The 21,151-nt window shown below is 39.3% G+C and overlaps 1 protein-coding gene across 4 annotated transcripts in view; it reads left to right on the forward strand.

Annotated features, from left to right (window-relative positions):
- SUGP2 (SURP and G-patch domain containing 2) overlaps positions 1-18,511 on the forward strand; it is a 20,763-nt gene extending 2,252 nt beyond the window's left edge. For 3 of the 4 annotated variants that reach the window (XM_065578527.1, XM_008171557.4, XM_008171554.4), the window contains exons 3-11: positions 208-1,806; positions 3,196-3,313; positions 5,405-5,913; positions 6,102-6,213; positions 9,123-9,643; positions 10,666-10,730; positions 11,411-11,547; positions 14,895-15,015; positions 18,240-18,511. In XM_065578527.1, coding sequence (XP_065434599.1) covers positions 208-1,806; positions 3,196-3,313; positions 5,405-5,913; positions 6,102-6,213; positions 9,123-9,643; positions 10,666-10,730; positions 11,411-11,547; positions 14,895-15,015 — 3,182 coding nt within the window. In that variant the 3' untranslated portion in view covers positions 18,240-18,511. Of the gene's footprint in view, positions 1-207; positions 1,807-3,195; positions 3,314-5,404; positions 5,914-6,101; positions 6,214-9,122; positions 9,644-10,665; positions 10,731-11,410; positions 11,548-14,894; positions 15,016-15,196 lie in introns of all 4 variants that reach the window. The other variant, XM_042861987.2, reaches the window with a different exon arrangement.
- Positions 18,512-21,151: the final 2,640 nt, after the last annotated feature.

Genomic DNA, 21,151 nt, shown 5'->3' on the forward strand with positions numbered 1-21,151 from the left:
GATTTTTTTAACATTTTTTGTTTTTCTATTACAAGGTGGAAAGTGCAAGATGAGAGAGAGAAATAGTTCATAGAATTGGACTTGGGCTCTCATTCGAGGAGATGTGTAGGAGTGCTGGTTGCTCAGATCTCTAAATGTGCTTGACCGCTCAGTACATTAATGCATTTTATGTTGTACTCATTTCTTCTTTTAAACTATTTCTTGCAGCTCATTCAAGATCCGTTTCAAGACCCAGGTATGAAGACAGTTTTCATGATGATGGAAGATATTCACATGATGGTCCCCAACACCATCCGCATGACGACTGGAGAGGAGACACTCGAGAGGACTATCCAGGGCCTTCTTATAGATCCAGTAGCCCTCTCATGAGGAAAGATGATTACTACCATGACCACTATGGCCGCCCTGCCTCTCGGGACCGGGACTATGGCCGCCCTGCCTCTCGGGACCGGGACTATGGCCGCCCTGCCTCTCGGGACCGGGACTATGGCCGCCCTGCCTCTCGGGACCGAGACTATGGCCGCCCTGCTTCTCGGGACCGGGACTATGGCCGCCCTCACCCTCGGGAATCCTCCAGATTGCATGACACTGACTTTGGCTCTTCTGAGCTCTTGGGTGATTTTAGGTCACCAGGACTTGTGGAAGAGGAGTATGGGAACATAGAAAGTCAGGATTATGACCTGGAATATGGACTTCAATCTGAGAGTGAGTTCAGACCGCCAGTACGCAGAGGCAACATCGGTAGAGGAAGGATTCTGAGAGGAAAAAATATTACGAGAGGCCTGATTAAAACTAAAGTATTTAAAGGAGATATCAAAACTCCTCTAAAGAAATGGAACACTAAAAAAACACTACCAGTGACTAATCAGAAGTCAACTCTGCAACCTGATCAGATGCCAGAAACTACAGACCGACCTAACCAGAGGTCTGCAATTGCCCAGCGCCTTAATCAGAAACTAATCCTACGACCTAATCAGAGGTCAACTGTGACAACCCAAAGGCCTGTCATCCGAATTCGTAAGTCTGAGCATGTTCTCAGACATCTTAATTTTGATCTTGTGGACAAGTCTGACATATTCTCAACCTTTGGAATAGAAATAATAAAATGGGCTGGATTTCACACAATAAAAAATGATGCAGAATTTCAACAGCTGTTTGGGGCCCTCTTCGAGCTGGAGACAGAAACATGTGCAAAAATGCTTGCTTCATTCAAATGCTCACTAAAGCCAGAACACCGAGATTATTGTTTCTTTACCATCAAAAATTTACAACATGCTGCTTTGAAGACTCCCAAAGTAGACAATGAGTTCTTAAATATGTTGTTGGACAAGGGTGCCATGAAGACTAAGAACTGCTTCTTTGAAATAATAAAGCCTTTTGATAAGTACATGATGAGGCTCCAAGATCGTCTTCTAAAGAGTGTCACACCTCTGCTTATGGCCTGCAATGCCTATGAATTAAGCATCAAGACAAGTGGTTTCAGTAATTCTGGAGAAATGGCAGGTGCTTTTGAGACCACCATTTCTCTGTGTCGTAAGTCCTTGGCACTTTTGGGCCAAACCTTTGCATTAGCTTCTGCTTTCAGGCAAGAGAAAATACTTGAAGCTGTTGGTCTCCAGGAAATGGCTCCAGCACCAACGTCATTCCCAAATTTTGATGATTCAACATTATTTGGAAGAGAGTACATAGAGAACTTGAAAGCTTGGCTTGAGAAAAGTGGCTATCCAATTCAGATGAAGAAAATAGAACCTGAGTCCACAATACAGCTTAAAAAAACTGCTCCTGATACAAGACCTAAAATGAAGAGTAAGTTAAAATGCCATAAAATATTTTTCTGATACATATTTATAAGATTTGTTTTCCCCATATAATCATGGAAGTTAAAGATGAAAAGGCCTATTAGACCATGTAGTCTCCAGTGCAAGACTATTCCCTATAATACACTCATTGGTGTTTTGTCTAGTCTAGATTTAAATGTGCCAAATGGTGGGACTTCCAACACTTGCCTTGACTTACATATAACTTGCATTTCACATTTTCATAGTAGTCTTCAAATATAACTAGTCTTCACAACACCCTTTTGATGCATATAAGTAATTCTCATTTTGTATGAGAGTTAATTTGCCCAGACTACGTAGGTGGTCAGCGACAGATCCACAATTAGATTTTGCAGGGTCGTGGCTCCAGCCCCATGCTCAGTCCCTTAATCCACACTGCTTCTCATAATGACACTGTTCCAGACCTAAGAGATCGATCCTTGAAGTTTTTCCTGATTTTTTTTTTAAGCCTTAATTTTCCCTTTCTTAATTTCTACTTGCATCTTTTTTGCTAATATTTTAAAAGATAGGAAAATGTAACTGTAAAACCACAAATATTGAAAGGCAGACAAAGAGGTAAATATAGTAGCTGAAGCTACTTTTGACTTAAGTTTCAAGTTGGACTAGATTCCTCTAAATAAAATGACTTCACACCAATCCCTGCAGTATCCCAGTAGACGCTTCTCACAAATTTATTACATTGCTGTTTGTCATGGCCCTTTGTTTATGGTTATTCATAGAGCCCTGCCTGGATAAATCTGCATCCGATCCGCAATACACAAAAATGGTTCATGGCTATAAAGTGGATAACCGCAGATTTGCAGGGCTCTAGTTATTCAGCCAAATACTAGTTCATGAGACACTTCCTATCCAAGCAAACTTGAAATAATTTTGAGTGAGATTCTGAGATGTTTTCTATCCAATTATGTGCTAAAATTTGATTATGTTGCAAACAATAGCTTTTCTGTTAATATAAAAAGTTATCTTATTAGTTCTCAAAAATTTGTTCTTTACAATGCCAATTGCTGTTGATTTCATCATCATGGATGTGTTGTGAGACTTTCCTCAATATTTGCTCCGGTATTTGACTGGGAATTGAAACTAGACTTACAGCTAGTAATTGTCATGCTATAAAACTAGTATAATTAATATGATCCTGGCATGTATCTCCCAACCCGACATTCTTTAATTATTGCATGATCACTTCCCCCTTTTATTATGCTGATTACATCTAAAATGTCAGTCTACCGAGAATGGGCCTGTGTAGTGTGTTAACAATAGCCGGCTTACTCCTGGAATATTGCTATAAAAATGGTTGGACATCTTTACATCCTGTTGACAAGAATAATACAATGACCATGTTTTTTTGTTGTTACAGTTCCACAGCGAGCTGATCGGAGAGTTGTAGAGACGATTGAAAAGCTAGTGAACAGTATTGTTACAGGTACTTTGTCAGCAAAAGAGAGAACTGCTCAAAAAAGCTGCCCTGAATATTGGTAGGTATTTTGGTGAAGTTAATTCCAAATATACAGTAGAACCTCAGAGTTATGAACACCTCGGGAATGGAGGTTGTTTGTAACTCTGAAATGTTCGTAATCCTGAACAAAACATTGTGGTGCTGCTTGCAAAAGTTTACTACTGAACATTGACTTAGTAAAGTTTCAAAGCTGTATTATGCAGAAGAAAAATGCTGCTTTCCCCCTTTTTTTATTAGTTTACATTTAACACAGTATTGTACTGTATTTGGTGGTGGTTTTTCTTTGTCCCTGCTGCTTCCTGATTGTGTACTTCCGGTTCCAAATGATGTATGGTGTACCAGTCAGTTTGTAACTCTGGTGTTTGTAACTCTGAGGTTCTACCGTAGCATAATACTTCTTTGCCCTATTTAGTGTCTGATCCTGCTCCATTGAAGTCAGTGGCAACTTTGCCATTGATTTCAATGGACTTAAAATCAAGTCCATAGTGGATATTTCATGTTAAATATGTTATGTTAAAATTAACCTTTTTAACATACTTGGAAAGTAAGTGATATCTGCCCAGGAGTCCTAATTCTTAATCACCTGCTTTGTCTAACAGACTAGACTCCTTTTGATCTATCAATCCACATGCAGGAGGGCAAAAACAATTTGAGTAGAAAGCCATAAGATATTTAGGTATAATGAATGTATGTTTGTATTAATTATGTATTTAGTCCCATGCTCAATGTTTGAAAACAGAACTTGAGACACATAATTGCATAAGCATGGTATAGTCTTAATTTTTTTCAAGTAAATCTCATTTTGTTCTAACAGCAATTTGGGCGTGACATTTAAGTTGCAACTTGCATTAAACTGAGATTGAAAAGTTTTGTAATGCTCTATTAAAGCTTGTTAGTCCAGGTTAAAATCCTGTTATATGAAGTTGATTTAATTTCAGTAATTTAACATGAATATTGCTTTTGAAGATGAAGAGGGCTGAGGCCCTGATTCAGCATTGACCTCTATGTAAGCAGATCCTTGTGCCCCCACATGTGTCCCCATGGCTCCAGACAGGCACAGGGATGTGCTTGCGGGGAGCTCACTGCAGGGTTAGGGTCTAAATTACAGAAGGTTAGAAAAGACCTGAATTTAAATCCTGGTTTAGGTTTCATATGAGCAAAAATGAACTTGAATCATCCGAAGAAGTGAGGTTTTTACTCACGAAAGCTTATGCCCAAATAAATCTGTTAGTCTTTAAGGTGCCACCAGACTCCTTGTTGTTTTTGTAGATACAGACTAACACGGCTACCCCCTGATACTTGACTCCAATCCAGTCAGTTTGTCCAGATCTTTAACAATGCCATTTTATTTTAAAGCGACACTGTCTAGTTGAAGGGTGTTCGAGAATTGGCTTCTGTAGTCACAAATTACAGCTAGAGAAAATTATTTTTCTAAACTTTTCCAGTTCGTTCGCTTTGCAGTTTGGACAGCACTTCGGCACTGATTCTAGAAGTTACTTAAAACATATGGTTAACTTTAAGCATGTGAATAGCCCTAATGTCAATGGGACTACTCATGCTTAAGTACTTTCCTAAATCCAGGAAGTATAGTTTGTGTATCGTTAATTAACTGTTGCTTCTGTACAGGCATTCCGTTTCTTTTCTTGCTGAAAAGACCTTTTATAAACATCGTGTGAAGTAGAAGAAAACTTTTTTTTTAATCCGAGACATACTCTTTAAAGAGCATTCTTTCTTAAAATGGAATTATTTTAAATTAGTCAACTTTGAAAAAATTAATAAATCAAGTTAGAATCCTAGAATATCAGGGTTGGAAGGGTGATAGCGCCCCTTTGAATATGATCCCCACAGTATAGCTGTTTCATTACTGGCAACTTGAGCTCTATCTTAAAGCAATCTGTGATTTTGCAGCTTGACACAACTTATCTTTGCTTACTGCTTAGGAAATGGAACTACTGCTTATCGGAGGAAAACCCATACCTGTAGGTTGTTTTTACCAGGATAGGGCATCCTATATACTATCAACTACCATGATGTTCTTGAAATATCGAAGGTTGCTTTCAGTATATGTTTTCATTACACATGCTGCATGCATTTTTCTTTTCTAATGTAGGTTCTTGTCTGAGGAGGATAGTCTAGAATACAAATATTACAGACTGAAGTTATCAGAGATGCAAAGATTGACATCATCTACAAAGGAGGGAGGCAGAGAGGGGAAAACACCAGAAGAATCTGCAACCGAATCAGTGAGGGCAATGTTGTATGCGAGGAAAGTAGCAAGTATCAAGAAAAGGCTCTTTAAAAGAAAAAGACTTGGAATTTTTACACAACATGGAGTTAGAGGCAGGAAAGTGAGAAAATCAACTATAGGGACACAGACTGTGCTTTCAGCTGGTACGATGCTGAAACGTCAAGACAAGCTCACCCAAGGTTCGGTTCAGTCAAAATCTTCCATATCAGAAATCAGCATGTCTGAGAAGAACTCATCATTGGACACAGCTGGATCCTCACAGCATGCCACCAGTCCAGAAGTTTCTCTGTCACTGGAAGAAGTGGCAGACACTGAGGATTTATTGGCATCCACTGGACAGTCCCAATCACTGTTGTCTCAATTTCCTGATGGTAGGTGAAGGTCTGAAATTAGATCTTAATTATTAGCTCTAGTAGTATGAGCAAGGCATTAGTTCAGATGTCAGTAAAATACTCTACTTGGTATAATTATTTACCATGTCATAGTGTCTTGAGAGTTCAGTTACTTTAGATCCCATTGTTCTAGGCACTGTACAAACACACTGTTTTCTTACTTGCAGTGGATGCTAAAACAATGGAAACTGCTGAGAAGCTGGCCAAGTTTGTTGCTCAGGTCGGACCAGAAATTGAGCAGTTCAGCATAGATAATAGTGCAGATAACCCAGATCTTTGGTGAGTAACCTATATATCCATATGTGTAAATAGTCTAATAAGAGAAATTACAACACCAAGCTTTTAATATAGCATTACTGTTTGACATATAGATCTGTCTTTTGGCTATTGGTAGCATTAAATTACATAGATTTTTGTTTATCACTGTCTTTTGGTCCTTAAAGAAGATATAAATTGTAATGTTTAAATATTTTTAGGAATGTAGGATTTGGATTTGTTTTACCGAGTCAGATTATTTATCCATCTTGTTTAACTCAGCGATTCTCAAACTGGGGTCCGTGAGTCATGTCCAGGGCCACCAGTCCCGCTGATCAACTCCTCCTCCTCCCTCCTAGCACCTCCTGCACGCTGCTGAACAGCTGTTCCATGGCATGCAGGAGGTACTAGGGGGGAGGAGGGAGAAGCGTGCACAGGGCGCGCTCGGGGGTGGAGGTGGGGAGTGGATTGGGGGCTGGGGCTGAGTGGGAGTTGAGCAGCCCCGGGGAAAACTAGAAGCGGTCTTGGAGGTCCACAAAACATTTGAAATCAAAATAGGGGTCCTCGGGTTGCTAAAGTTTGAGAGCCGCTGATTTAACTTATTGACCACTAATGGAGACAATATCTGAAGCTTGAGAGGAGGCCAAAATCTCTCCAGAATGCACAGTTGTCGTGATAGATGGGAGATGTAATTTTTTTACATCCACAGCCAGTCATCCTGCACCCCAAAGCAATTCTTTGAGGGTGTCAACAAACATGGACAAGAGTGATCTAGTGGATACAGTGTGCTTGGACTTTCAGAAAGCCTTTGACAAGGACCCTCATCAAAGGCTCTTAAGCAAAGTAGTCAGTCAGCGGATAAGAGGGAAGTTCCTCTCACGGATCAGTAACTGGCTAAAGGGTAGGAAACAAAGGGTAGGAATGAATGGTCAGCATTCCCAGTGGAGAAAGGTAAATAGTGGGGTCCACCAAAGTTCTGTACTTGGGCTTATACTGTTCAACATATTCATAAATGTTCTGGAAAAAGGGGTAAATGGTGAGGTGGCATTGTTTGTAGATGATACAGAATTAATCAAGATAGTTAAGTCCAAAGCTCAGAGAGGTAGCCGTGTTAGTCTGGATCTGTAAAAAGCAACAAAGAATCCTGTGGCACCTTATAAACTAACAAATGTATTGGAACATAAGCTTTCGTGGGTGAATACCCACTTCGTCAGACGCATGTAATGGAAATTTCCAGAGGCAGGTATAAATATGCAGGAAGAATCAGTCTAGAGATAACGAGGTTAGTTCAATCAGGGAGGGTGAGGTCCTCTGCTAGCAGGAGGAGAAACTGCTTTTGTAGTTGGCTAGCCATTCACAGTCTTTGTTTAATCCTGAGCTGATGGTGTCAAATTTGCAAATGAACTGAAGCTCAGCAGTTTCTCTTTGAAGTCTGGTCCTGAAGTTTTTTTGCTGTAGGATGGCTACCTTTAAATCTGCTATTGTGTGTCCAGGGAGGTTGATGTGAACCTGTGGGTATTCACCCACGAAAGCTTATGCTCCAATACATTTGTTAGTCTATAAGGTGCCACGGGACTCTTTGTTGCTTTTTACAAGTCCAAAGCTGACTGTGAAGAGTTACCAAGGGATCTCACAAAACTGGGTGATTGGGCAACAAAATGGCAGATGAAATTCAGTGTTGATAAATGCAAAGTAATGCACATTGGAAAACATTATCCCAACTATACATACAAAATGATTGGTTCTAAGTTAGCTATTAGCACTCAAAAAGTGATATTGGAGTAATTGTGGATAGTTGTCTGAAAACATTTGCTCAGTGTACAGTGGCAGTCCAAAAAGCTAGCAGAATGGTAGGAACCATTAGGAAAGGGATTGATAATAAGATGATAAATATCATAATGCTGCTATATAAATCCCTGGCATGCCCACACTTTGAATACTGCTTGCAGCTCTGGTCAACCCATCTCAAAAAAGATATATTAGAATTGGAAAAGATACAAAAGAGGACAACAAAAATGATCAGGGTATGGAACAGCTTCCGTAGGAGGAGAGATTAAAAAGAGTGGGACTGTTCAGCTTGTAAAAGAGATGACCAGGGTGGATATGACAGAGGTCTATAAGATCATGAATGATGTGGAGAAAGTGAATAAGTATCCTTCACCCTTTCACGTAACACAAGAACCGGTGGGGGGGGAGGGTCACCCAATGAAATTAATAGGCAATAGTTTTAAAACAAACATACGGTAGTACTTCTTCACACAATGCACAGTCAACCTGTGGAACTCATTACCGTGGGATATTGTGATGGCCAAAAGTATAACAGGACTCAAAAAAAAAAAAAAAAAAAAAAAAAAAAATTCATGGAGGTTAGGTCCATCAATGGCTATTAGCCAAGATGGTCAGAGATGCAGCTCCATGCTTTGGGTCCCTAAACCTCAGACTGACAGAAGCTGGGACTAAACGACAGGATGGATTGCTTGATAAATTGCCCTGTTCTGTTCAGTTCCTCTGAAGCATCTGGCACGGGAAGACAGGATACGGGGCTAGATGGACCATTGTTCTGACCAATTATGGCCATTCTTATGTTCTGAACTCTTTTTAGGACTTTAAACACAATGGGTTAAATCTTCTGATGGTGTAAATTGGCACGGCTCTACTGCTTTCTATGGGCTGTGCCAGTTTGTGCCAAATCTTTTGTTGGTGTAATGCCATTTGTGTTTGTCTAATTGGACCAAGAGACATTTTTTTACATGTGGTTGGGAGTTCCTATAGTATTTCATAATAGTACAAAAGTACCAGTGTAATGACTACATCTAATCTTTTTTTACTAAATCCATTTTTAATATCTAACTTTATGGTAACTCATAGGAATTTTCTTTTAGTTGTTGAATTTAAATGCTTTTCAATGCAATTTGTTTCTGCAATGCTTCCAGGTTTCTGCAAGACCAAAACAGTTCTGCTTTCAAATTTTATCGAATGAAAGTCTATGAATTGTGCCCATCTATCAACTTTAGTGCTGTTTCAGAAATAGCTGCATCTGGGGAAAGTGATAAACCTGAAGAAAGAAATTTGGATAATTTAGAAGAGGAGGAGGAGGAAGAAGAGGAGGAGGAGGACAATGAGGAGGAGGAGGAAGAAGCTGAACTTGAGAATATCTCCCAGACCTTGGAAGAAGTGGAAATGGAGCATGCAGAGGAGGGGGAAGAAGAGGTCTCAGCAGGTGGTGCTGAGGCGATCGCATCCAAAGAGATGCTGTCCAAAACAGGAGAAGAAACTTCAACAGGTGAAATGCAGCCAAGCTCAGCTTCTGATAGTACTACACCAAATCTGTCAACACAGGTGCCAGCTTCTGCTCCTGGTACCCCTTTCCCTCGCAAAAGAATCAGCAGCAAATCTCTGAAAGTTGGCATGATTCCTGCATCTAAGAGGGTCTGCCTCATAGAGGAACCAAAAGGTAAGTATCATTTCAAGGATGTTTTCTGGCCCTCGGCAAGAGTCCTTGAATTCCTATATATTTGTAGTTCTTGGTTTAATAAAGTGAATTAAAAAAATATGCACTTCAGATGTCTGTTTACTAGTAGCCATTGGCACATCCCAGTGAACAGGTGGATAGTCATTGCATTCTGGTGCAATAGTAAAACTTGCTTCTAACTTGTGTGTGTTGTAAGGTTGACTCAACAATGCTTGTATTCAGTGAGCATATGTAGCTATTGCATACCCACACACCTCTCTGCTGTTGATTAAACAAAGTGATAAAAAGGTGGGTTGGGAGGGATTTCCATCACTTGTTTCTAGTTTTGAGCAATGTCTCAAATCTGGCAATGACCGTATTTAGAAAGTCAGATTAATACTTTCACGTTGTAAAATGTTCATAACAGTTAATCAGGAAGTATTTTGGTTTGATATTTGTATCTCAAAAGTTAAGTGGAATTTGTCAAGTAGTTTGACGGTATGGCCATGTTATCTCTTTTGTGTTCTAAAAGAACACATTCTAACAGTTGAGTGATACTTATGTTGAAAACTGACTACTGCACATGTTCACTAACTACTTTCATGAGTGTCTTACCACACATAAATAAAAATGGTCTATGAATAGATGACTCCATATGTGCTGTGGGAACAAGACACAATGAACTGATTTATGTGCCAGTCTTAACTTGGCTTTCCACCAAAACATTTTCAAAGTCAGTGGAGCTGAAACAGATATGAAGTCCTTGGACTATTGACAATCTCCCCAAAAAGTAAAGGTACAAAGAGTAGTTAGGTGCCTGATTCCCATTGGAGTTAATTGCCTAGCCCCCACTTGTGCTTTGAAAATCTTTGTTTTTTGTGCACTCTAACCTTAATGCCCTTGGTAGTAGTAGTATTAGATTAAGGCATTAAATGGGAGTCATGCATATGAAGATGTATTTTGCTAGTTCCATATTAAAATTGGTCATCTTTGTGATTGACTTTTGTCTTTGCTTTAATTCTCAGTTCATGAACCTGTCAGAATTGCTTATGACAGACCCCGAGGCCGCCCAGTTACAAAGAAGAAGAAGGTGAGGAAACTCTGTGTGTAATTTCACTCTATCTTGTGAAAACAGTTCTGTAAATGTCTGCCATTGATTTCATGGCAATCTGAACCTTAGGCCTGGATCCTGCAAGGAACAGTGCACTGTTTGAGAGTAGCCAACTTCCCTCCACTCCCAGGGCAGACAGTGGAAGGTGACAAAGCTCAACACCCCCACAGGTTAGGGCCCTTATTGAAGAATTAAATCATTTGTTAATCTGGTAGCTTTCTCTTACCTCTTAGAATAATTTTGTAAGGATGATATAAATGTGTTCAATTGGAGTTTTTGTAATAGTGAGTGGGTTAATGTTTCAAATTTTTCATCCTGCTTTTGTTATCAGAAAACAACTATTAAAAAAGAAAATAGTGTGCTCTAACGCTTTCCTATTTTTGATAGTGTGATTAAACAAACCAATGACACAAAATAAAGGTAGTTTGTCAGGTACATTAGTGTAGTACTCTGTAAATTGGCTACACAAACAGTTACTCTTCAGAAGACATTTTCCATCCAGATGAAGAAACCTGTCACTTAAACATATACTTTTAAATCTGTTTCTGTACATTCAGGAACTTGGACACACTCAATTTGCAGAAGGTTTCTGGTGAAGAGATCAAACTGGTGGCTGCTTTCTGTACCAAAAACTCTCCCCCTGCTTTCTCTCTCTGCAGAAACCAAAAGACTTAGACTTTTTACACAAGAAATTAACAGTTAAGAATGTGGGTTTCCAGATGCTTCAGAAGATGGGCTGGCAAGAAGGACGTGGTCTTGGTTCACAAGGAAAAGGAATCAAAGAGCCTGTGAAAGTGTATGTAATGGGAACAAACTGCAGAAATATTAGACATATTTGGAAAATGCTTCTAGTAGCAATTGTGGATCCCTGTCCTGATGGGATCGGTCCTATGTCTTATTCCCACTCTTGGTCTGCTCCTTGGGCTGGTCAGAGTTGAGACTGGAGGCCTTGTGTCTCTACGAATCAGATTGGGTGGAAGTTGGTGTTCTAAGGGGAGGCTGTTTCCTGCCATCTGAATGGACATTGCTGAAGGCTGGGAGGAAATGCTTCCTGAGGCTCTTTATTGACACCACCTAAACTCTGGCAAGCACCCTGCTGTGTGTGGAAGCCTTGTAATAACATAGGGGTGCTCCGTTAGAAGGAAAACACATAGATTTGACCTTGCAAGCTCTTTGCATGCAGAATTCCAATTGGTGCCTGGATATTGCCGTGATGTGTGCATTGTAATATATAAATAGACTTCATAGGAGTTCCACACACAGTACTTATGTGTTAAGGTAATACACCATCTCCACTGTAAACATAAGATTCTTTCCACTGCATTCTGCAAAGAGGTAAGTGCATCTCCTAGAAGGTAAGCATGCTTTTCTCTTGAAATGCATACATTATTATTTTACAGTCTTTTCTAACTTTTAAGGATGTCTTCTCCAATGTCCTCTTCCAGCCCAGATAGTAGGTTATAGTTCTTCCAAGCTGCAAATAGAAACACAGAGCACAAAAAAATGGTGATTTCACTCCACCAACTACATGGGAAAAACTCTAGCTGACTGAAGTACCTTGTTGGTTTACTGTTTCTTTTCTTAGGGAAAATTTTCCCCATCTTTCTCCAACAGAATTAGTTAATTTAGTTGGATGTCTTTTAGCCAAGTGTGTGTTTCTTTGTACTTCTGGGACACCCTGTGGTTAGGTGGCCTACCACCCTTAGTCTCCCACCTCCTTCCTTCAGATGGGAATGCCCTATGGGAAAGCACCCCATCTGGTCTATAGCTTTCTACTCTCTGCCAAGATACTGGATCCTTAGCTTCCAGAACTCCTCATCCCAACACACTTGCAGTTCCTTGGTTTCCCCAGCACGCAATTAATAGCTGAGTGTTAAAGCCTGTTTGGTCAATCCAGCTGCGAACCTACCAGGTTCTGAAGAAGGTTTAGATCTTCTCTAAAGGGAAGTGTTTTAGATATGAAAATATGCTGTTGGTTTTTGTTTTTTCCCCAACTAAAGTTAGCTGCTCTGTCACTTATGGAAAGGCACTTGCCCAGAACAGACAAGTGAGAACTGTTTGTGCATGTACTCCTTGTACACAGCTCTCAGGAAAATTGTGCTGCTGGTTTTGGTCTAATGTACAGAGGGAGTTGCAGCTATGTCTCTAGGTAACTCCAAAGCACTAGATTCTTTAATGGTCTCCAGTGCTCTTTCCTTTCTCTCTGGAGGCAAGTCTCAGGCCCAAATCTGAGATTATCTCAATGTGAGTGAGGCTGTCCTGGGCAATTCACCTTTTTGTGTATCACTGTAGTGACCTTAATTGCTGTCCAGTGCAGCTTTTCATTTATTCAAGGTGATCCATGACTCTCCCTTTGGAAATGCTGCATGCTTTAGAAACCATCAGCCTTTCTGTGGACAAGTACTAGTTGAGATGTGGTTAGAAGGCCCACAAATTGGGTAATTTTATCTCACCAAAGAGAAATGGACAGAAGTAATATGTGTGAAGGTTTAGAGGCAGTCCAATGTAATGTTAGCATAGCCTTTTATTGCTGTGTTACAGCAACAAGAACATTTGCCTCCAGGATTGATGCACACAGAGATGTCAATCTTCTTGTATGTGGAGATGGAACAGAAGCTTGAGGCCTGCCTATGACAGGGAAAAGCTAATGACTAGTCTTGGAAAGGTTCAGAATAACATCCCTTTTCTCCTCTTGGGTTTCTCTTCCTTCTTCCATAGCGGAGATAAGAGATGGGGAACATGATGCCTCCTGCTGGAGCCAGTAGTTACAGAAAGTTCAGTTATGGGAAGCCCCTGCTGGTCTTGCGTTCCTCTTCCTGTTTCAGAGAAGTGATTTGTGTCAGCTGTGGATCTGGCCAGTCCTGAGATTGAACTGAGGGAAGGAAAATGTGAAGGCAGAAGAGCTTTAGATGATCACTCTTCTAACCAGTCTAATCTCTACCTTCTCTGATTAGTCACTTGTACTCTTGCCCTGAAAGTTATCCAAGAAGGGGGACTCTACAATACTTATCATATCTACAATAAAGTCTTCCTGGTTCACAAATCCATTATTACCTAAGCACCAATGGTTGGCGCTGTACAAGGCAGAAAATGAAGACAGTCCTTGCCCTGAAGTGCTGACAACCTAAAAGATGAAACAGAAGGAATGCATTGGGAGGTCCAGAGGAATGATTAAGCTATGACATGTTACAGACACATTTATTTGTTCTCTGTTGTGCGCATCACAGAAATATCTTTGGGAAGATTTTTAAAGTGGTGACTTGGTGAACTAGGATAGGAATGGCATGTTTCTGTGGGGCATGTGGAAAAAGGCACATTATGGACAGTGGCCTATCCCTGCCAGGAAGCCACAGAATTGTTGAATTGGTTTTATGCTCTTCCTACAGAGAGTTTTCTAACTTGATCTTGCAGCTCCCAAGGCAGATACTAATACTGCAGGGATTGCAAGGAAAAAACATCTTCCCAGGACTTGGTTGCAGGCACAAAAGTCCCTGCGGACTGCAAAGGCTCAATCTACTATTAAGAGTGCACAAATATTCCAGGGCTATATGACCATATACTTGGTTTATGTGGCCATGGCTATATAGTTACAGAAATTAGATAGTGAGGATGGTTTCTTTCTTGATGCCACTTATGCCACCTGAGTTTCCACTTGTGGCACAGCAAGCCCAACTACAGCTCACCAGACCCTGTGGTTGTGTTCAGGGCTGATAACTTGCCCTTTAATTATTTTTTCTCCAACATAAAGGAAGGGGGCTTAGTTCCCAAGAGATCTGGTGGTTTCTGTGCCATTTTGGATTTTAGAAACCATGCTACTTTGGGGTGCCATCATTTTGAATTGGGACCATGTGTGTCATGAATCAGGTGATCAATCCAGAGGAGTCTGTGAAATTGATCTAGAGAACTACCTATATTTCCATTTATTCAGCAATATCACATGACCTTGGCTTTTTTCTGTTTCTGTCTGTGGGGAGGAAAAGCTATACACAGTTGGCCTGGCATATTAAGGGACACAGAAACTGAATTAGATCCTTACTCTGTAACTGTCTCTCTTTGAAACTATTGTTATTTTACATCTCTTCTGCACTTTGTCAAATAATGTATTTTAATCAAATTGTGCTAACTATCCATTTTACTCCCTAGGGGTACTACCTCTGCAGGGGAGGGCTTGGGTGCTGCAGGGGAAGAAAATAAAGAAGATACATTTGATGTTTTCCGTCAAAGAATGATACAAATGTACAGGCAGAAAAGAGCAAGTAAATAGGTATGTGCAATGGACAAGTCTGGTTTATGAATTCCTGCAAATATTAAAATACTGCAGTTAAAAAGCCTTCCTTTGAACAGAAGTGTTACTGTGTTTCCACAAATGCACCTGGGTTTTTATTATTTCATGAAAATCCAGAACTACTTTGGACTGCTGAATTACCCAACATCTTACTTTCTAGGTTTGACGCAAGAGACTCATTTGCTAGAAAACATGGACTTGCAAAAGCTGTTGTGTGAAAGGTTTTCGGCATGCTGCCAGTATGAAGAACACTTTGTGCTGTGGCAGTGAACTTGAATACTACTGTACCAAAAACATTTTCCAAGATTAAAGTTAGCCTTGTACTTAGATGTGCAAGCTGACAACTTGGATGTCATCTTCTGAGGAAGAAACAACGGATTTGCTCTCAGACGTGCCTGTTTACCTTTCACTTTGGCCAAGAATGCCTACTATGTGACAAGATGGTTTGCTCCAAACAATGTAAGCAACACAAAAAATATGAGCTGGAAAACCAGTCTGCCCCTTTCTCAGGCTGAGAAGATTTTCAAATTCAGATCTCTTTGAGAGACGGTTTTCCTCACTACCAGATGTTGCTTTATTTTACTAAGCTTTTTTTGAATGGCTGCATCTTTTGAACTGCTGCTATGATCTGGACAAAGCCGTTCTTGATATTTTTTTCCATTCATAGAACAATTTAAGAACAAAACCTTCTAAAATAAGCATGTAGGAATCCATGCCTACCTATGTAGGACTAACATAATGAATCCATATAAGAACACCCCAACTGTACTGCCTAACAAAAATTTCAGCTGCTCAGATTTTCACTGCAACAAGCAAGCAGTACCAATTTCAAGTGTACTTCTTTTTACATGACTTTACAGGTCTTGCTCAATAAAATCTTGTATAGTTTCTTTCCCTCAAAGAAATAAATCTGCAAACAAGGTGTAACTTGGATTCTGCAGAAGATTGGAACTATGTTTTAAAATAGTATTGGAAGTCAAATATAGAAGATCATCTGGAAGCCGAACATCTGTTTTTGTAAGTCAGAGCATCACTTTAGGGAGTCAGCATATTTCTAATCCTATTGAATATTGCTCTTCAGAAGTTCTTTGACTGCAGGACTCCAGGAAAATGAAACAAAACCTGAAGTTGTTAAAGAACTTTGTATTCCATTGTTCTCTCTTTATTTAAATCAAAGATGAGACTCCAGTAGTATACTTTGTGCTTCAGTAACTACAACAAAAAAGCATTCTTGGTGAAGCAGTTCTGAAGAAATGATGGAAGACTTAGCAGTAGTATTGAAGACAAATGTTCAAGGTCTAGTTGGTCATTTATCTTTCACCAGGTTTGCATGTCAGTAAAGAATCCATGACTGGATTGCTCAAAGTGACAATTTAATAATATCAGTTGCACTTTTTAGCCTGCTCCTTTTTCTCCATCGTTACACTTCTAAAAATAGTTGAGCCTTCACTTTTTTTAAATGTGACAATGGCAGATTACTTCCTCTTGAAAGAGAATTTGTCTTGATCTGATGTATGTTTGGCTTACTAGGTGTGCAGGTTTGTTAATGATTTCATCTGGCACTATGCTGCTTGTAATGCAGACAGCTTACGGTACAGTCAATACAAGTACCTTACAGTAAAGCACCAGTGTCTGGCATTCCTAAATGATGAATATGCAAGAAAACTTGATCTCTAGTTATCAACTCACCTGTGCCTATTGAGCAAAGGACAGTCATCTCCTCATTCTAAAAATAAATAAACCTGCCAATTGAAATTGAAAGGGAGTATCTTAATTTTCATTCTTTAGCACCAAAACCTTTCCATTCCTGTAAAATCAGTTTACTTAGTTTATGAAAGCAAGATTTCTCTTTGCTTTGTGTGTGTGTGAAAGCAATAAGCTACAATATCATGCCACAGTGTAATTTTCTGATCACTCAATTTCAGTAGCTTGAAAGCACATGACCGCTAAAAACAGCAAATAGAGAAATGATTGTCATGTTGGTACAGTTAAATTTTTCCATGAACGTCACGCTTCTCCACCTTTACATTACAAGAAGTTAGAGCATCCAGGACCTTAAATACAAATGTATGTTCTCAAAGCTTGCCTGATTCATCATACTTTATTCAAGATATTTGGTGATACTACAAAGATTTATCCCATAGGTTTTGCTTGGAAATGTTTAGAAGCATAAACCGCACAATCATGTTGGAGAAAGGCTGCCTTTAAGTTCAGCTGGTACAATATTTGGCAGTATTACACTTACCTGATAGGTTCCTATTTGGAGATGTTTTCCACTGCACTTTTTCCCTTTCCCGTGATTAATTAGACATTGTGTTGAATGCAAAAACAGAGGGTTTTTTTGTTTTTTTTTTTTAAAAGAGGAGTTCCACCATTCATGGTCTGTTGTAGAAAATGATGCTCTGGAACCAATAGTGTTGGCCGCAGAGTTATTTCTCAGACCCACTAATCTGGGTTTAATTTTCCTTTGTTTCATTGATGAAGCTGCCATTGTTGCTGTTTTACAATTATTTTATTTTATTTTATTCCCACATGCTTCCAGTTCACCTCTTCTTTCACATTTACATTTTGGAAGAAAATCTCTTGACTACATGCTGTGCTATTTGCAGAAAAAGACACAAATCAGTGTGTGGCTTCACACTATGTTGGGATGCATTTTCTCAGCCCCCTCGACCCTGATCATTCTGGGCTGTTCTGGTTTAAACAGATTGGGCACAGTACCATTTGGGGTACATTTGCTGAACACCTACTTATCCAGTCTGGAAAAATTCAGTATCCAGATTGGAAAATGGTACATTCCCTGCTGATTTCAACTCAATTTAGAGCAATTTCCTTGAGTATTATGCACTCTTGAAAATGAATGTGAACAGTAGTTCCTAAGGGAATCTTAATCTGCTGCCCTGGATAACTAGTATGGTCAATCTTTCTTGTGCCAAGCGTTAATTTTGGACAAGATATCAGCAGAGCAGCACTGGTGCTAAGATTCCAGTGTTGCTCTCAAGTGGGTTTCTGTGTACCACTTTTATCTTGTTTTACCAAGAGATGACCTTACTCTCCTTTGGCAAAAGGAATTCCCCTCCCCCCCCTTTATTTTAACCTGCTTTTGCAGGCAGCTCTGATTTGAAAATTTAAATACAGGTACATATGTGAAACATTGTGCGGATACATTGCCTTGTTTACTAGTTTCTTTTCTGTTATTTTAGTTTCCAGGCTCTCTTCCATGAAGACTACAAGCATCAGTGAACATTTTAACTAACTTCAGTGGTGTGTCTGCTGTCTTTTGGTTGTTTTTACTGTTGATGATCTTGTAGAGCAATTTGCTAGTTTTTGTTCTGTGCAAATTGGCAGTAGTGCTAAGCTAGTAATAAGTAGATGCTTATATTATTGGATAACTAAAGTTTCTTTTTAGTACAAGTAAAGATTGTTAGCATTGTTAATCTTTTAAAATCTGCAATAAATGTAGAGGTAAACCGTTTCCTTCTGGTTTCAATGATGTTTTGCTTGTGAATGTGGGAAATATGCACCACTTCTTTGGTACTGATACATGAAATTGGGATTATATAGTGTTCTATCGCTACGAAATCACCCATTTACAGGGTTGCTTTTTGGATTATTTCAGAGCTATTTGATTTTCCTAGGGTTCTGGTGCATTAAACAAGGGCACCATGGTGTTACCTCTGACTTGAATGCCAGTTCCAGTTTGTACCAGCCAGAATGTGAGAGTTACGTTCTGGGCTCCTACATCCCAGGAGCCAAACCTTATCTCTGTGATTATCGCTGGAGCATTGAGCTGTTTCAAACAACAAGCAAAAATAGCTTTATATATATATAAAAAAATAACTAAAATCTGACCATTTGGGGGGCAGGGTGGAGCCACAGCAAGGTGAAACATTTTATCAGTAATAGCTGCTGTACAAGAGTCATTCGAGAAGTAAAGCCTATTTGGTGTTTGGTAATTTGGGAAAGAGATACAAACCCCAGTACAAGAGCTGTCCCTTGCTCCGGTACTGACAGTTCCTGGTAGCTGTACGGAGGTGGGGAGTACTAAGTGTAGGGTCAGGGGAGGGAGACTCCACATTTGTTTGCTTGAAAGGTGCCCTAATGGAGCAGAAGAATCTCCTGTGCAAATAATGCACTGTTATTTGAAACAGATGTGTGGGACTAATACAACTGTTCTTATTCTGTTGCTTGCATATCTTAAATGGTATGTAATACCAATAATATATTTTCTTCCTGTTTATAAAATTTACAAAAATCTATAGCATCTTTAATATATAAATATTTAAAAATGAAGAAATATTAAGCTTCTTAAATACAGCACACAGTGTTTTTATTTGTATTGATGTTCTGTTCTGCTGTGGCTAAAGTTAGTTGTGGTTCATTTTGCCCAAAATAAGTCTGGCCCTCTTCTAAATATAATAAATTTTGATGCATAAAAATACATTCTTAGATAATTTTTCATCTTCTATCTTGCATGCATGAAGATTCTGTACTATCCTCCTCATTCACCGTATTTCATGGCTGTGGCTGGTGAGTCACAGCCAGATTGCAGGGTTGAACAGTAGTCACTTAAATGAGAATACATGTAAGGACAACATAACGTGATTACTTTTGAAATAAATAGCTTTTGTGAACCTTGTTTGGATAAATTGCTAAATGAGGGCAGGTGTGGAAAATGTTTGCATTAGCTCTGGGCAGTAAAGTCATTGCTGTTTAAAAAGCATTGACATCCAGTGTGCTCTGTTTAGCTTTGTGCCAGAAGAATGTATTTAAAAGATTGCAGTTTTGCCCTTGAACTACTGCATGGGCAAAGCCTGAACTCTGAAGGGCTGGTAGCTAAGGGAAGCATTATCCAGCTACTATCTCATTGAGTATTAATAAAGAAAAATGATTTGCATGTATCTTTTTATTCTGTCACTTTGCCTACATGTCCAAGTTTAAAAAAGACCAGCTCAGGCAGAAGCTAACGGTGGAAACATCTTAGACAGTCGGAATCATCTAGCATTCCCCATTTGAAAGAATTGTCGGACCTGTTATTTCAGAAAATACAATCATTTTTCCATATATAGCATTAGGAACATAATCTATTTTAAAAAATTCCTGACTTTTATTGAGGCTACATAGTCAAATCACAGTACAATCAGTGGAAAACAAGAGCCACCTGCTATGGTGTTGTTTTAAGTCTGATCAGTAGCTAGGTTATTTACATATCTTTTTCCTCAGTGCTGGTAAAGCATGGTCAACTCTGATGTGCAACACCCCCCACCCAACACGCATACCCCATATATCAAATATAGATTGCAGCTGTATTCTGTCCTATTCTGTAACACTTTAGGTCTGGCTGATCAGGACTATCCAAATGCAAAACCTATGCACAAACCATTTATGTGTATTTATGTAATCTAAAAAAATGTGAAGGGTGTAAATATAAAGGAAGATAAACTATTTAAGGTGTATAACCTGAGATGGGATAAAGCTGAAAAGGAAATGTGCTAAATACTAGGAAAAACTTTTTCCACTCTGTCTACTTTATTTGAATAGTATCTTACAAGAAGTGAGTGGGAAAATACCATCTACTAAAGCACTTAACTGGAAGAGTCAAAACACTAGAAAATGTAGTGCAGTGGAGAAAAAAATCCTACATTATTAAGTCAGTGGAGTGGATGACTAATAGGTCTCTTATCTGTAATTGATTTTCCTTGGGTTCTAATACAGCAAATTTTTAGGGAAACTTTGGTAAATATACATGCAATGGTGTCAGTTTCTCCTGAGGGACTCCTTAGTTACTCTATGGTTATATTTCAAGTGGGAGAAAATGTACCTTTTTAGTTGACTAAACCTTTGAAGGTATTTGGATTTATCACTTGAAGAGGAGTGCTGTGTAGCTCAAAAGCTTGTCTCTCGCAGAAGTTGGTCCAAATACAAGATATTGCCTCACCCACCTTGTCTCTCTCATGTCCTGGGGCCAGCATAGCTACAACCACACTGCAAACAGCTATTAAAGTAGGTTTTCTATCCAGTGGCTCTTCTGAGATGAAGCTGGAGTGGATAAAAGTTTATTTCATCACGTGTATTTTAGTTGCTTTCCATGAGTACTAAAACAGATTATACAAAA

Source organism: Chrysemys picta, chromosome 25 (genome assembly GCF_011386835.1).
Source record: "Chrysemys picta bellii isolate R12L10 chromosome 25, ASM1138683v2, whole genome shotgun sequence".
NCBI lineage: Eukaryota > Metazoa > Chordata > Testudines > Emydidae > Chrysemys > Chrysemys picta.